This window comes from Carlito syrichta, unplaced genomic scaffold (assembly GCF_000164805.1).
Source record: "Carlito syrichta isolate Samal-C Ts95f unplaced genomic scaffold, Tarsius_syrichta-2.0.1 Scaffold301646, whole genome shotgun sequence".
In the NCBI taxonomy this organism is placed as follows: domain Eukaryota; kingdom Metazoa; phylum Chordata; class Mammalia; order Primates; family Tarsiidae; genus Carlito; species Carlito syrichta.
Genome location: NW_007245742.1, coordinates 4,612 through 21,796, shown reverse-complemented (window position 1 = coordinate 21,796; position 17,185 = coordinate 4,612). Strand labels below are relative to the sequence as shown.

At 36.2% G+C, this 17,185-nt stretch overlaps 1 protein-coding gene across 1 annotated transcript in view; it reads left to right on the top strand.

The window, feature by feature from the left end:
* Positions 1 to 16,926, top strand: part of LOC103257341 (26S proteasome non-ATPase regulatory subunit 1) — a 76,515-nt gene extending 59,589 nt beyond the window's left edge. The window contains exons 17-18 of the mRNA XM_008055067.1: positions 12,375 to 12,489; positions 16,789 to 16,926. Of these exons, the coding sequence (XP_008053258.1) occupies positions 12,375 to 12,489; positions 16,789 to 16,926 (253 nt within the window). The remainder of the gene's footprint in view (positions 1 to 12,374; positions 12,490 to 16,788) is intronic.
* Positions 16,927 to 17,185: the final 259 nt, after the last annotated feature.

The window sequence follows — 17,185 nt, the reverse complement described above, 5'->3', positions numbered from 1 at the left end:
ATTTCTATTCAGGAATATGAAAATATTTTAAAATTACTGTTTTGCTCTGAATCACAGTTTAACATCTGTACTTATGCAGCAGGTAGGGGTCCACAAAACAAGCAATGTCAGGTGGGAAATAGCAGCACCATTATACTAAATGAAGAGACTTGGATGAAATAAGTCTTTACTATCTGTAGATAGGATTTTAAAATATTCATTGAGTATATATTAAAAATGCCAATTATTATTATTATTGTTATACTTTCACTCAAATTCACTGTTTTCCCTCAATTTTTAAAAGTAGTTAAAATTGGAACTTGGGTTATTTTTCAGTTTTGCATTTTTTGATTTTTTTTAATGGCTAAAGAACATAACTAATTAGACACCTATTTATTTGGCAGTCACAAGTTATTGAAAGTATAACTGAGAATCAGAAAGAAAGCAAAATAGTAATAAATAATTATATAAAAGGATAAATGAGTCTCTGAGATGGCAAATAGTGAAACCTGTGCTCCAAAACCCTGAGCACTTTTATTTATTTGTTTGTTTGTTTATTTTATATTTTATTTTAAAGATGTGTGTCAGTGGTGCAATTCAGGATTAGGCAAACAAGTGGACATCATACAAGTAAAGTTTGGGCCTCTCTTTGGTTCCCACTTCACCTGGTTTGAGATCAGGTACCCTAACTGATTATGTGTCCCCCCTACCCCAACTCTGCAGTATCCCGCTACTGCCAATCCCTTTCTTATAGTATTATGGTAAATGTTCAAGGTCCGCTTGATGAGTGAGAACATATGGTACTCTGTTCTTTGTTTCTGTGATGGATCACTGAGTATTACAGACTCAAAATCCATCCAAGTTGCTGCGAAGTCCCTATGTTTGTTCTTCTTTATGGCTACATAAAATTCCATCGTGTATATGTACTACATTTTTTTTATCCAGTCCAGAAAAACCCTAAGTATTTTAAGAAGGTAGCCTATAAGTCCCTACTCTGAGTCTTTTTATTCTCTATATACACAGAAATATACTTTGCACCTCTTCCTTCTTGAATGAAAGTGACATTTGCACATGGTGAGAAATCTAGATAGTATAAAAGAATGTTGAGAGATAAATTCATATGAGACAATTTAATTTACTTATGTATTTATTTTTGAGTCGGAGTCTTACTCTGATGCCAAGGCTGGAATGCAGTGGCACAACCACAGCTCACTGCAGCCTTACCTCCGGGCTCAGACTATCCTTCCTCCTTCTCCGTAGTAGTAGCTTGCAACTACAGGCATGTGCCACCATACCCGGCTAATCTTTCTACTGTTTTTTTTGATAAAGACAAAAATCTTTGTATGTTGCCCAGGGTGGGCTCAAGCAGCCCTCCTACTTAGGCCTCCCAAAGTGCTGGGATTATAGGCGTGAGCCACAATGCCCAGCGAAGACAATCTCAATAAACATTTTCCCCTATCTTCACTAGATTCGAGTAACAAATTAAAAGGTCGACAAGCACTCTGATAATAGCAAACAGAGCCAACTGAAAAAGAACAAGAATTTAAAAGTATCGACATATAGGTCTATTCAGAGTAGAGGCTTGTATCTCTTATGTAACTCAGCCCTCCACAACTTTTTGTGGCATAATAACTAAAAGCATAGTGATGACTTCGATGTATTTAAGAAGACTAAATGGTGTTTATTTGGCTATGTTTTGAATGCCAGGAAATGTGAAATGCATTTTTAAAAAATAAGATTTCCATTCAAAATGAAAAGAAATATAAAAGTATGATTCTTTTTTTTTTGAGTTGAAGTCTCATTCTGTCGCCCAGACTGGAGTGCAGTGGCCGCTCCCAGCCACTGCAACCTCGACCTGCTGGGCTCCAGCGATCCTTCCGCCTCAGCCTTCCAAGTAGCCGAATTACAGGCGTGCACTACCACGCCCGGCTAACTTTTTGATTTTATTGTAGAGATGAGGTCTCGCCTGCCCAGGCGGGTCTCGAACCTGCGGGCTCAGGCAATCCACTCACCTCAGCCTCCCAAAGGCGCTGGATTACAGGCTAAGCCACCGAGCCCGGCTAAAAGTATGATTCTTAATGATAGAGTGAGGTTTCAAATATCTGGAAGCTTTTAATTTATTGAACATAATCTATCTTTACCTAAAAGAGTAGTCTAATATCTCTTACAGGTCTAAGAAGACAGTTTAACTATCAGCCAAGGCCTTTTTTTTTTTTAGATGTAATATGTTTCAAACACTAACTTATTTATTTATTTGTGAAGTATTTACTAAGTGCCATATGCTCATGGAGGTACAGTGATAAACAAGATACACATATTTGCCCTCATGTAATTTATAATTTTATGGGAGATGCTAACAAGTATATTGGTAACTATAATACAGACATGGCAGACATGGTAGAGCTAAGACCTGGCTCACTTCAGCAGAATCCACAGAGCAACTCAAATATATCTCACCTTTGACCTTTCTTTTTATTTTATTCGTTCCTTTCTTGTTCATTCTCTGATAAGATCACTAAAAGAGCTAATCTGCTCTCCTTAGATGCCTTTACTCACTCACTCTGATAACTGATTTTATCTGCTATTGAAAGACATAGACAAATCTGAGACAAACTTCATCACACCTTTCACTGCCTTCTCAAAATGTCTTTATTTTCGTTCATCCTATTCTTCTTTGGGATCACGTTATTATTCTTTGCCAAAATTGACTTCCACTTAGATTCTTGATTCTCTCTCCCTCTCTCTCTGCCATTTGGTGATCTCATTCACTTTTATGACTTCAAATACCATCTCTATACTGAAACTCCTACTTTTATATCTTTAGTCCAGACGTTCCCTTCAAACTCCAGACACATGTTCAGTTACCTAATCAATATTTCCCTTAGGTGTCTATAAAACATCTCAAACTCAAAATATGCAAAACTGAACTTCTATTTTTATTTTTTGTTGCAAATCTGCTCTTCTTATAGTTTTTTAAAAATCTCAGTTAATGACAGTGTTCTTTGTGTCTCTTTCTCTCACATCTTACATTTTAATCCATCAAGAAATTCTGTTGTACTTTCAAAAAATAAACCAAATTCTCCATTCATGTTCAAGTTAGTTGTTTAAAAAAAATTAAAAAGATATACCAGATTCAAGCTCTTTCCCCCACCTCCACTACTACCTCTTTGTCTAAGTCACCTTCATATGCTAACTGGATTTCTGAGGAAGCCCCTTAATTGGTCTTTCTTCTCCTACCTTTACTTTCTGTTTTCAATATAGCAGCCACAATGACACTTTTTAAACAAGTCAGATCATATGATTTCTTTGCTCAAAATCCTCTGATGACTCTTCATTTCACTCATGGTAAAAGCCAAAGTTCCTATAATGGCCTATAAAGCCCTGCATAGGCTGGGCCCAGTGGCTCAGCCTGTAATCCCAGCACTTGGGGAGACCGAGGCAAATGGATTGCCTGAGACCACGGGTTTAAGACCAGCCCAGGCAACTTGGCGAGACCTCGTCTCTACAATAAATCAAAAATTAGCTGGGCATGGTCACGCGTGCCTATAGTTCCAGCTACTTGGAAGGCTGAGGCGGAAGGATCACTGGAGCCCGGCAAATCAATGCTGGGAGGGCTGTGAGCGTGCCACTGAACTCCAGCCTGGGTGACAGAGTGAGACTCCAACTCAAAAAAAAAAAAAAAACCCTGCATAATCATTACTTTTCTTCCATTGCTGTGGACCCTTTCTGCAGTTACTCTTCCCCTTCTTCACTACACTCAAACCACTGACCTTCTTGCTGCTCCTCAGACATGTCAGGCATTGTTCCATTTCAGGACCTTTGCATGAGTTGTTTTGCATACCTAGCACATTCCTTCTCCAGATAGCCACTTGGCTTGCTTCTCACTACTTTCCTGTCTTTGCTTAAATATCACCTTCATTGAAGCCTCTCCTGACTGCCCTAATTAATACTGCAGTATGCTCTCCTTTTCTGGCTCTTTCAGTACCCCTTACCTTGATCTATTTTTTTTTCTTCCCTTTATATTTTACCTCTTTACTTACTTGATCATTTATTAATTGTCATATATTTCATTTATTATCTGTTTCCTGCTAGAATGTCACCTTTGTCTCTCTTTTCACTTACTTCTTTGATTTTTATCCTACTTGGAATTTGTTGAGCATCTTGTCTTCCATGAAAATTTGGAAAATTTTTGGACATTATTTTTTCAAAGGTTTATTCTGTTGCCTTCTCTCTCTTCTCTCCCTCTGAGACTCCCATTATACATATATTGGTATGCTTGATAGTGTCCCACAGGTCCTTTTATCTCTGTTCATTTTTCTTCATTATTTTCTTTTTCTGTTCCTCAAATGAAATAATCTCAAGCCTATCCTCAAGTTCACTGATTGTTTCTTTTTCCTGCTCAGCTTTGCTGTTGAACTTCCTCCAGTGAATTTTTCATTTCAGTTGTACTTTTAAGTTCCAGAATTTCTATTCAGTTTCTTATTATAATATCTGTCTCTTTACTGCTAATTCTCTATTTGTTTGGACATTGTTCTCTTATTTCCTTTGGTTATTTACCTATGGTTTCCTTCAGCTCTTTGAGTGTATTTAAAATAGTTGATTTAAGTCCAATGCCTAGGCTTCCTCAGGAGCAATTTCTGTTAATTTCTTTTTTTTTCCTATAATGATCTATACTTTCTTATTTCTTTGTGTACCTCATAATTCTGTATAGGAAACTGGACATTTTAAATATTACAGTGTGGCAGCTCAGGAAATTAGATTCTTCCCCCTTCCAAGGGCTCGTTATTGCTTGTTGTAGATTGTTGTTTGGTTAATGACTTTTCTAAAGTATTCTTATAAAGTCTGTATTCTTTGTTATGTTTGGACACTGAAGTCTGTTCTACTAGCTTAGTGGTCAGATAGTATTTTGACAGAGTTTTCTTAATACCAGGGACTAAGGAAAGGAAAAAAGAAAGAAGAAAAAAATATACTCCCAGTTTTTGCACTGACTGTGTGTGTTGGGCCACTCCTTCAAGCTGAGCCGGATTGTTTACCATTCTGCCTTACCCTTAGCCTCCTGCTTGTACAGAGCCTGTAGTGAAAATTTAGGGCTTGCCATTCGTTTCCTAAGCATGCGTCTAACCCTGGCCACATATGTGGTCTTCTCAGTTGTACTGGTATACACGAGAGCTTTTAAAAGTCCTTATTATCCCCACATTATCTCCTTTCTCAACCTTTTCCTTCCCAGGCTTTTCAGGCTACTTATTGCTTGTCCTGCTGTGGCCAGTACTTTTGCCTTAAAATGTTAACAGCAAATTCTGCCTGGGAAGTTGCTCCAGCCCTGAGAACACTCTGAGTCAGGTGAACAAAGGCAGGCTGTTGTACTGGAGTTTGAAACAACCATACTTCTGCAAGAATAAGGTCTGTGTTGCTTCTTCTGGCATTCGCAACCTATACTAAGAGTGCAGGCTGCCTTCTTCACTACCACAGCCAGTTTGGGGAATGGGGGATGGTAGGCGGACAATTTAAAATGCCACAGTACTTTCCTACTACAATACAGCTGCTTCTTCATTAAGCTCTTCCCTGATTAAGTTTTTTTGTTTTTTGGCTTTTTTAGTAGAATCCTGTGTAAAAGTTTATCTAGACAATTTTTGTCAGGTTATTGCTAGAGGGCTGCTCATACTGTATCTGCTTTTACCAAGAACAAGTGAACAAGGTTTTTAAAAATATCGGTGCAACTCTGTAGTAAAACCTGATGTCATGAAGTGGTGATCTTCCTTAATCAAAAGAATTTAAATTTAACATATCAAGACATATGGAAAAGCTAAGTTATAGCTAACACATTTTATGCTAATAAAATGGTTTACCAAGTATTGATTTCTTTTCTCTCCTCACCCACTGCTCCCCCTCATAAAATAAAACCCACTGTTTTTCCTGTGACTTCACCATTTCTAGACATTTATTTTGCAGGTCAGGGATTAGACATTTAAGTACTTTGTTATAAATGCTGATGAAAGGGTATTGTAACAAACTAGAGGAATTATCTTGTGACATTATTTAGGAGGAAAATGTTTATGTAGAAAAAAAATTTAGGGAGCTTCAGAATTACTGAAAATAACTGAAAGGAAGCCTAATGGGCTGTTATTAAAGATTTCATATGTTTTAGGCCGGGCACAGTGTCTCGTGCCTGTAATCCCAGCACTTTGGAAGGCAGAGGCAAGAGTCCTGACTGAGCCCAGGGATTCAACACCAGCCTGGGCACCTTGGCAAGATCTCATCTCTACCACAAATCAAAAAATTAGCCAGGCGTGGTGGCGTGTACCTGTAGTTTCAGCTACTGGAAAGGTTGAAGCAGAAGGATCGCCTGAACTTAGCAGGTTGAGGCTGAAGTGACTGTGAGTTGTACCACTGTAGTCCAGCCTGGGTGACAGAATGAGATTCTGACTCAAAAAAGATATAATATGTGTTCTTTTTATCTGTGGTTTCTCTCTCCATCTCTTGCTTTTCCCTCTCTTTTTTTCTTTTTTCCTCCTTATAGTTTATTTGTTGAAGAAACCAGATCATCATTCCTGTTTAGTTTCCCACAGTATTTTTTTTTGCTTATTGCATCTCTATGTGTAGTTTGACATGTTCTTTCATCCTCTATATTTTCTATAAATTGATAGTTGACTCTAGAAACTTGATTGCATTCAAGATTTTTTGAGGTGCTAGACTGGCAGTATACATAGGATCTAATTATTTTTCTTTTCACAATGTTACCAGTCATTGATAATCAAGCTAAGATTCATTAATTTATTACAGGTTGCAAAATGGTGATATAACTTCATCATTTATTAACTATTCCTTTTTTTCAAGTCAGGTTCTCACTCTGTCACCCAGGCTACAGTTACGGTGCAGTGGCATGATTGGCACTCATCACAGCCTTGACCTCCTGAGCTCAGGTGATCTTTCTGCCTCACTTTCCCAAGTATCTGAAACTACAGGCATATGCCACCACACCTGGCTGGTTTTTTTTTTTTTTTTTTTTTTGATAGAGACGAGGTCTCACTATGTTACTTAGGCTGGTCTCAAACTGCTGAGCTCAAGCAGCCCTCCCACTTCAGCTTCCCAAAGTGCTAGAATTACAGGCGTGAGCCACCACATCCAGCCTATTAACTGTTCCTTTAAAAAAAATTATATACATACATCATATGTCTGTGTGTATGTGTGTAAATTTTAATATACAGAAGTTTTGCTTTCATTGAAGGTTTGCATACCAATCATTGTTTAAAAAGACTGTTTTTGTCCTTTTTAAGTTGCCTGCTGGAACATTGAAGTAGACATAAGAATACCATTGTTTTGTGCTTTTGGAAACATTGTATGTCCAGGATAATTTACTGGAGCATTTGTCATCTCTTGTCTTCACACCTAAAGAATGTGTCAGCGTTGGAACTGTTACTATACTGAGAAACTGACAAGTTTTTTATGTGCTTCTGAGTTTATAGCCCTCACAACCTGTTTTGGTCTTTATTGCAATCAACTAGGTAAAGCTCCTGCATTAGGCTCTTAGTATTTATGTTCCTAAGCAAAAATTTTCCTAAACCTCATGAAATTGTTAATGCCCTTTGGGAAACAAAGCCTAAATCTAAAGTTATATTCCCTTTCAGAAGATTTTTCTGCTAAAGATCTTGAGTTTTGTGGTTGGTTTAATAGTATATATGACATATTTTATTTATTCTAAGTTAATACATTTTTAACAAGTGGAGGACATAAAATAAATGAAGTTTTAAGATAGATTTTAGGATAAACTTTTTCCTGTGAGTCAGTTTTCCCTGGAATGTTCTGCCCCTTCTGCAGCCAAGGCAAGTTGGTAAGTATTCTATGTGTCCTTAGCTTCTTAAAAAGTTAATGAGGAAACCTGGAAGTCAGAACTCTAAATATAACCGGCTTTCTAGGTTTAATATCCAACTTGTTTTATATTGTTTTTAATGAACCTTTGGACTTGAGTTACCCTGCCTTTTAAAAAATAAAAAATAAAAGTTCAAACTATAGCATATAATTAGCCAAATTCCTAGTTTTAATCCAAAGTCAATTTCTGGGTATGCATCTAGATTTCAGTAAAGATACTATAGTATTTTATTTTACTGCCGAACCAACTCTCCTTAGCATGTATAATGAGGAGCAGGTATTGTTTTATAAGGCAGTTAAGGCTCAGAGAAATTTAGTGATCGTCATCTCGCTAATAAACGGCTGCACTGGAATTGTAATCCAGGTCTTTCTGATTCTAAGACTGTGTTCTCTCTACCACAGCAAACTGAAGGAGAAACAAAAGACAGAGAGCTCATTTAAAGAATCGTATTGTTTTCAGTGAGAGGTGATCAGGGCCTGAAACAAGGCAGTAGAAACAGAAATAGATTTAAGGATTTTACCTGACTTGGTGCAGATTGGATGAAGGGAGTGAAGGAATAGAATTATTAAAGATGTGCAATTCCCAGGTATATCTCTGCATAGTCATGGTGGGAGGAGAAGCAATTTAGGGGAAGGGTGCCCTTCTTTATTCCCCTTTCTATATGGAGTTTCTTTTATGTTGATGTGTTTGTCTTACATTTAGTTAAAGATATCCAGTAAGCACTTAGACATTCAGGTTGCTATTCTGATTATTTGGAATCTATTGTTAGGATACAAAGGAGTTAGGGATGGGTGTATTCTTAATTCCTGTGTTTTCTGTTAATCCTCTGGCACTGTGGCACTTACCTAATGAGACTTATAAATTTATAATTCTTCCGGACTATCCTGAGATTTATAGCTTCAAAAATTCTCTCTGAAGACTCACTTAGTATAGCAGATACATAGTCACAAAGGTATTTTTCCCAAGACATAGTTTGTTGCACTTTGGATATGCTGACCCCTTTAATTTCTGAAAATGTGGAAAATTTAACTGCATAATTTATGGTATTGGTATTGCTTTCAAGCAGTTCTCTGGGATGAAGGGGAAACTCCCCTCTGTGATGGCCCAACTTAGAACAGTGTTTATGCCTAATGTACATAAATTGCTATGTTTTTCCTAGTTTAGAAAAAATGAATTCAAGGGGAAAAAGAAAGACACCATATTCTTGAAGGCATTCTGATTTATTAATGATTTAATTCTGAGGTTACACAAAATATTCAGTAAAGAAGCAGTAGTTAAAACCTAGTGTGTTGAAAGAAAGGAACTCATATGTACACTTTATGGTCAGATGATATGGTGGTGACTTGTACATGTGCCCTTGCACAATTCCTGCTCTGTGGAAAGTTTGTACAAATAGTAACATTGGCAAGATGACTGTTAGCTCAAGCCAAGAAATTTTACTGAAACAACAAATCAGAACTTGGTTACCTTATTTCAGTGTATGCTTCATTTTTTAAAGCAGAAAATTACAACTTTTTTCATCAATCACTGAATAATATACTTGAGATTAAAGTAATATTTTTACTTGTTGCTGTCTATAATATTTACTTCATGATGAACCACAAGTATAGTAATACTTAAGGGCAACCAGGTTGTTTGCTTTTTTCATTTCATTTTATTTTATTTTATTATTATTGTTTTTTTGAGTTGGAGTCTCACTGTGTCACCCAGACTGGAGTGCAGTGGCCGCTCCCAACCACCGCAGCCTTGACCTGCTGGGCTCTGGTGATCCTTCCGCCTCAGCCTTCCAAGTAGCTGGAACTACAGGCGTGCGCTACCACACCCGGCTGATTTTTTGATTTGTTGTAGAGATGAGGTCTCACCAAGTTGCCCAGGCAGGTCTTGAACCCATGGGCTCAGGCAATCCACTCACCTCAGCCTCCCAAAGCGTGGGATTACAGGCTGAGCCACTGCGCCCGGCTTTCATTTTCTTTACATTATAACTATATAAACTAGATTTTAAAATCTCAAAGGATACATTCCCTTGTTTTACATTTAAAAATTAGACTCCCAAAATTATGTAGATCTGTGCATTTCGAGGGAAAGGAGACTTAGGCCTCCACATGGTCTTCCTACTCCAAACATCAGAACACTTAAGTAAGATTAAAAGACACTCAATTAGCATTAGCCTTATGAAGTAACACTCACAGGTATGTTCATGCTCCCTGGTTTTGATTATCTAGCTGAACTAAATATTTAAGAGGGAAGGGAAAATTGGAACAGGAAGAAGCTTAGTATTATATATTTCTGAGTGCTTAATCAGAATTAAGGCCAATAATTTATGGGAGATGAAAAACTAGAAGACATAATCTCAGCCCCTGGCCCTTTAGACATTTGCAGTCTTGAGTGGTTTTGTTAGTAATTAATTAGGTGACAAAACATTTAGGTTTGTCTGCTAGAGGATTTGGGTATCAAATTATGGTAAAAGTTTTAAGTTCTTAGTCAATAGGAGTTAAAATAAAAGTTAAATGATGGTGGTATCAACTACAAGTTGTAGAATAACTTTCCAATAACTTCTTTGGTGTGGTATCACTTTATATTTTATCTTATAGGAATGTTACTCATTGAAGAAAAGTTGTCCTGTAATAATGGGCATCTATTTAAACCTGTGATCATTGGTTCATTTTTTAAAGCTGTAAAATTGTAAAGTTGGAACAGACCTTACAGAATTTATAGTCCCATTCTTTCTTTTCTCTGATGAGAAAAAGGACCTCAGGGTATTTGGTTAATTGAGTTTTGTCTAAATTGGCCCTTTAATTTAGAGACAAAACAGGAACTAGAACATTATTATTTAGACTTTATGGTTTCCTCTTATATAACTTATTTTTTCTCAGTATACATTAAATGGAAGCATATATGTTATCTTATATTTTCAGTTATTTCCTCATCTGTTTTTTATATTATTCCTGTAAAATAGTCAAGAAAATCTATCTCTGATTACAGAGGGAAAAAAAATCTAAGTGATCTGCCTAATGTCACATAACTAACAAATTAGCAAAACTGGAGCTAGAACCCAGACCTTCTGTTTTCTAGTACATTGATTTTTTAATGACACCATACTATGTTTCCATATTGTTCCCATTAGTATTATTTCGAAATTATTCACACAAGTTTAGTCAAACTAAGAACATTTTTAAGAAAGAATGATGGACTCTTGTAGGGGGAAATTATCCAGTCTTTCCTTATTGCAAAATTTTATTTGGATAGTTATAGTTTTCATCAACTTGGCTCTGTTCTGTTTGAAATTTGAATTTATCACTCACTGGAGTCTGAGACTAGACAGCAGTTCCAACATAGAAATATAGATTTGAATTGGTTTGTAGTAATAACTGCTTTTCATTCATAATAGGATAATCTTTTCATTAAAAAAACGTTTTATTGAAGTTTACTGTGCATATGAAAACATGCACAAAATCATTTTCACAACTGTATACACCTATGTAACCAGCACCCAATTCAAGATTATAACATGACCTTGGCTGGGCACAGTGGCTCACATATGTATTCCCAACACTTTGGGAGCCTGAGACAGGATTGCTTGAGCACAAGAGTTTACCTGGGCAACAGAGCAAGACTGTGTCTCTACAAAAAAATCAAAAGATTAGCCAGATGTGATAGTATATGCCTGTAGTCCCTGCTACTTGGAAGACTGAGGAGGAAGGATTGCCCTGAGCCCGGGAGGTTGAAGCTGCAGTGAGCTGTGATTGTGTCACTGCACTCCAACCCGGGTGACAGAGTAAGATCCCGCCTCAAAAAAAAATGTTTTTTTAATCTTAGCATTTACCACCCTTTCAGAAACTCTCCTAACACTCTGTTCTTGTTACTACCCCAGTTCTGCTGCTCCTCAAGGATAGCCACCATACCAGGATTGTCTTTTAAAAGATGAGGTCAGATACTCCATTAGTCAATTTTGTTCTGTTTTTTGTCTTTGCTGCAAATATAGAGAGGATGAAACAGAACAAGGTCTCTTCCTTATCGATATAAAAATAATTGCTAATAGGCAAAAAAGCAAACATTAAAATTTCTTCATTATCAAGGTGTACTTACCAGTTTATTATTCAACTAGAGTTACACGGGGAGATTTAAATCTTTCATGCAGCTTTAGAAATATCCAGGCGTTTCTGTAAATGACTTTTGTCTTCTGGAACAAAATGCACAGTGTACAGGAAATAGGAAAATGGATGTAGAGCAGTGTGCTACCCCCACACGACTATTTCCCACCATGGAGGAGGCTCCAGGGAATGGCCGAAATTCAGAGCTATGTTGAGGAGTCACTAAAATGATCCTCTTTCTTTTCACATATCCTCTGAATATTGACATTAGGTTTCTTCTATAATTAGAATTCTGTGGGAGATTTTTAAATCTGCTGTTTATGGGTTAAATGCTGTGTTTCCTGTGACTTTTTTTTAAAAGCAACTTGGTTAAAATTCTTCCACCTTGATTTAAAATGTTACTTTTAACACTGCCTTCATTTTCTGTTTCTTATCAGGACTCCTGAACAGTGCCCAAGTGTTGTTTCTTTGTTGTCAGAGAGTTACAACCCTCATGTGCGCTATGGAGCTGCAATGGCCCTGGGAATCTGCTGTGCTGGTACAGGAAACAAGGTAAAGCCCAGAACCAATGGGGTCGGTTCTTCCCTGGCGCCAGACTGTTTTCCCTCTCAGAAAAGTTTATGTAACAGCTGTAAAAATACAAGTGTAGTATGAGCTGTAAGACTGAACTTGCCTCACAAAGCTTCCCAGTACTCCCTCACTTGACTATGCTGGATTACCAAAGCTGCTTAATAATAAATCTTCACATTACATGAATAGCAGAAACTGAAACAAAGCACTTTAATTTCTTTTTGAAATTATTGATTTCTTTTTAAAAATAAAAATAAAACAAGAAGAAAATCAAAGATTTTTTTAAAAATATAAAACTACTCTGGTCATTTTACATGGTTATTTTACATGTTTAATTTGTGTAATTAGTATTATGAAAATCGAGGCATTCATCTGAAGCCACCAAAATCATCTCATTTGATGCATTTTTGTTTTAAGCACATCACTTAACGTGCTATTCTCATCTCTAACCTTAATAAGTAACCCGGTATTTGTTAAGCCCTCAAAAGTAGCAAAGTAAAAAATTGAGTTAAGTAGAATGATGATTTGAAAACATAATTCATCATGAGATTCATAAAGAAATGCACTATTGCTTAAATAACAAGTATTCTTGTTTGACAGCAGTGATGTAATTTTTATACTTTGCCTCTCATAACACATGTGCACAAATCTTGGCCACCTCCCAGAGGGAGGTGAACCTTTCTTTTTAAAAAGTGTATGCATAAGAGAGAAAATGTGGTTATACTTCTAGTGCCTTTATATCAGAGAGAAAGGAGTCACTGTTTTACCTGTTGTCCAGACTCAAAACATAGGTGTGAGTTCATGAATTTATTCCAGAAATCTAAATTTTAATTTGCTTGATTTGTTCTCTAATAAAGGGTATTGGTATTGGATCCATATAACTGTTTCTAATCATGTAAAACCTTATTAAGGCTGAGGAGAAAAATAGGTATTTTCACTATGCATGGCAAGAATTGTATAAAAATATATGGAGATATCTCTTTCCAGTGTTTCATCCCATTCTGTCTCCTTACCCTGCCTTAATTTTTCATAGCACTTATCACCACCTGACATGTTACACTTCTTTAGTCTCTCTCTCTCCCCACTGCTGAAATATAAGGTCCCTAAGAACAAGATATTCACTACTAGAACCTAAAGTAAAACATGGCTAATAATAGGTTCTCAGTAAATACTTATTGAATGAATGATAGATGGCAAGATCATTTAAGAATACGATGGTGGCCAGGCTCGATGGCTCAGCCTGTAATCCCACGGCTTGGGAGGCTGAGGCGAGTGAACTGCCTGAGCCCGTGGGTTCAAGACCCGCCTGGGCAACTTGGTGAGACCTCATCTCTACAATAAATCAAAAAATGAGCCGGGCGTGGTAGCGCGCTCCTGTAGTTCCAGCTACTTGGAAGGCTGAGGTGGAAGGATTCCCGGAGCCCCGCAGGTCGAGGCTGCGGGGGCCGGGAGCGGCTACTGCACTCTAGTCTGGGCGGCAGAGTGACACTCCAACTCAAAAAAAAGAGAATACGATGGTGAGCAAATTTGACATGGTCTTTGTCCTCACAGAGTTTGTTTTTTTAAATGTCTTGATTTCTTTTGGCAGAGAATTTCTTACATGAGAATGTATCTTCAATTTTACTAAAGATGTCACTGGGTATTTAAGATGCAATTTATAGAAATCGGCCTTTATTTTTTTTCCAGACCATACCTGTAAATAAAGGAAGAATATAGTTGGATAGTTGGATGTTTTTACTATTTTCTCCTTCAAGTCTTGTTGACATTTATGTCAGATCTCATAAGTTAAATGTAAATTCGATTTTTTTCTTTTCAGATCATTCTAAACTTAACATGATATCTAGGAGCAAATGTCTCTTGAAACACAGCTTCTGACAAGTTAATTCAATGAAAAAATTTTATTACTCATATTAAACAAGTCTGCTTTATCTCTAGATAATTTATGTGATCTAGGTAGCAGTCACTGTCTTACTGAGGTTTGCTGCTTTGGTTTTGTTTTTTTTCTTGAAAACCCAAAATACCTGTCTTATAAATACTTTCAAGGTTGTATTACATACCTCAAAAGCCAGGTTATTGTCTTTTAACTTTTAAGTTCAAAATTTGGTTGTATTTTTATAATGAATAGTTCATAAAGAATTTTGACAATATATGTTTGAAAAACATACTTCTCTGTACAATGTCATTACATTTTTCAGTAAAGTAGGAGGAAAGGATACACATATCTGGTATGTGTATTATTTGTTAACAACTCTAATTTTTAAAAATGTTTAAGTAGGTTCACATGTGGAGGAATCTAAATTGTTTTCCCAAAAAATGATTCATTTTATTCTTCTTTTCCTTGGTCTTGGAATGAAGAATACTTGAGAAATGACATGCTGAATTAAGAAATGTTTGATAATCTTATAAACCCATTGCTCTTTTTCTCCCAGATTTATACCTACCTAAGGACCTTGGCAAGGGATGGTATATTGTCAAGTGGCACTTCCCAAAGATCCTACAGAGAGTGAATATAGAAGTTATAAGGGGCAAAAGAGTTTTTAGTCAAAAAACAGTGGACAGATGCTGGTATAAGCAAAATTTGAGTGGTTTCTTTATTATAAGGCATCCTAGAGCCTTTACTATGGTATGTACATTCCCAGAGCCTTTGATACAATATATACATTTTGAATCTGCAAGAGGAGGTGATATGTAGTATGCAGAAACTCCCAAACTTATTTAACAAAGGACTTCTTTTTTCATAGAACTGATACTTTGAAGACTATGATATTGGGGAAATATTGATAAACATCTTGGAAAATCCTATCACTTGTGGTCTTGGAAAGTATAGCTGGGAATTCAGTTCTGGTCTATTTGCTTTGTTTTGGCATTCTCCTAGCAAGTAAAATCTTTTTGGAAAGTTTTGTTTTTTTTTGGTTTTTGTTTTGATTAGATATTTTAATTGAGTGATATAAAATCATCTAAGATATTATGATATTACCTTACCCTAATATATGAAGGAGATTAAATACTTAATACATATGTTAGTGTCAGACTGACCTGAGCTTGATACTTTCTTGACTTTAGGCAAGTTATGTAGCCTTTCTAACTTATTTTCTTCATTTGTAAAGGTTATTTTGTGTTGGATTTGTTTGTTTTTGGATTAAAAGGATTGTATGGAATAATATATAACTACCTATGCTGTATCTGAAAATTAATAGGTGCTTATCAAATGTTAATCCCATTTTTCTCTTAATTTCTTTATGACCTCTTACATCAAGACAGGAGTACTCAGGTTCTAAAGCTTCCTTTTCATTTGCCTTCAGTTATATTGAAATTTAAGTAAAGCATACTCAGTTCTAAACTGTTATGCTCACATAGTGGTAAACTAACTTGTTACAATGCTGTTGAATGAAAATATTGACTTAGAATGACAGTAACTACAGTCATACATCACCTAACTATAGGATTATAGTCTAAGAAATGCCTTATTAGGCAATGTCATGGTTGTGTGAACATCATAGAATATACTTACACAAGCCTAGATGATATAGCCTACTACACACCTAGGCTATATGATACAACATATTGCTTCTAGGCTACACACCTGTGCAGCATGTTACATATACTGATCACTATAGGTAGTTATAACATAGTGGTAAGTATGAGTATCTAAACATAGAAGAGGTACAGTAAAAATACAATATAAAAGATTGAAAATGGTATACCTGTATAGAATACTTACCATGAATAGAGCTCACAGGACTGGAAGTTGCTCTGGGTGAGTCAGTGACAGAGTGGTGGTTGAATGTGAAGGCCTAGGACATTACTGTCCCCTACTATTACTTAATAAACACTGTACCTTAGGCTACAGTGAATTTATTTTTAAATTTTTTCTTCAGTAATAAATTAACCTTCAATTACTATAACTTTTAAACTTTATAAACTTAATTTTTTAAAACTTTTTGATGCTTTTGTTATAACACTCAGTTTAATATTTTTTCCTTATATCCTTACTCTATAAGCTTTTTCTATTTTTAAAATTATTATTTTACTTCTTAAAATTTTTTTGTTAAAAATGGAGAAGACATAAGCACACATATTAGCCTAGATCGACACAGAGTCAGGATCATCAAGACATTACTGAGTGATAGGAATTTTTCAGCTCCATTATAATCTTATGGGACCACCATCTTATATGTGGTCTGTCACTAACCAAAACATTGTTATGCAGTGTGGGACTGTAATTTGAAAATCCAGTCCTATCAACTTCATTTAACGTTACTCTTTTTATATTTCTTTCAGGAAGCCATTAATTTGCTAGAACCAATGACAAATGACCCTGTGAACTATGTGAGGCAAGGGGCACTCATAGCTTCAGCTCTCATCATGATCCAGCAGACTGAAATCACTTGTCCAAAGGTGAGCAAGCAAATTATCTGAAAGGGAACTAATTTGGGCTTTTCTTTGGTAACTGAGAACATTTTTACTTCATGTATGGTGAACACTAAAGCCACAGGAAGTGGAGTATTTTGGGGTGTAAGAGAATTGGGGAAACTCAATATAATGCTCTTTAAATGTATTTTTTTACAGACTTAATGGCTACTTTGTTAATTTAAGTATATAGGATCTGGCGATCCTTCTGCCTCAACCTTCCAAGTAGCTGGAACTACAGGAGCATTCTACCACGCCCAGCAAATTT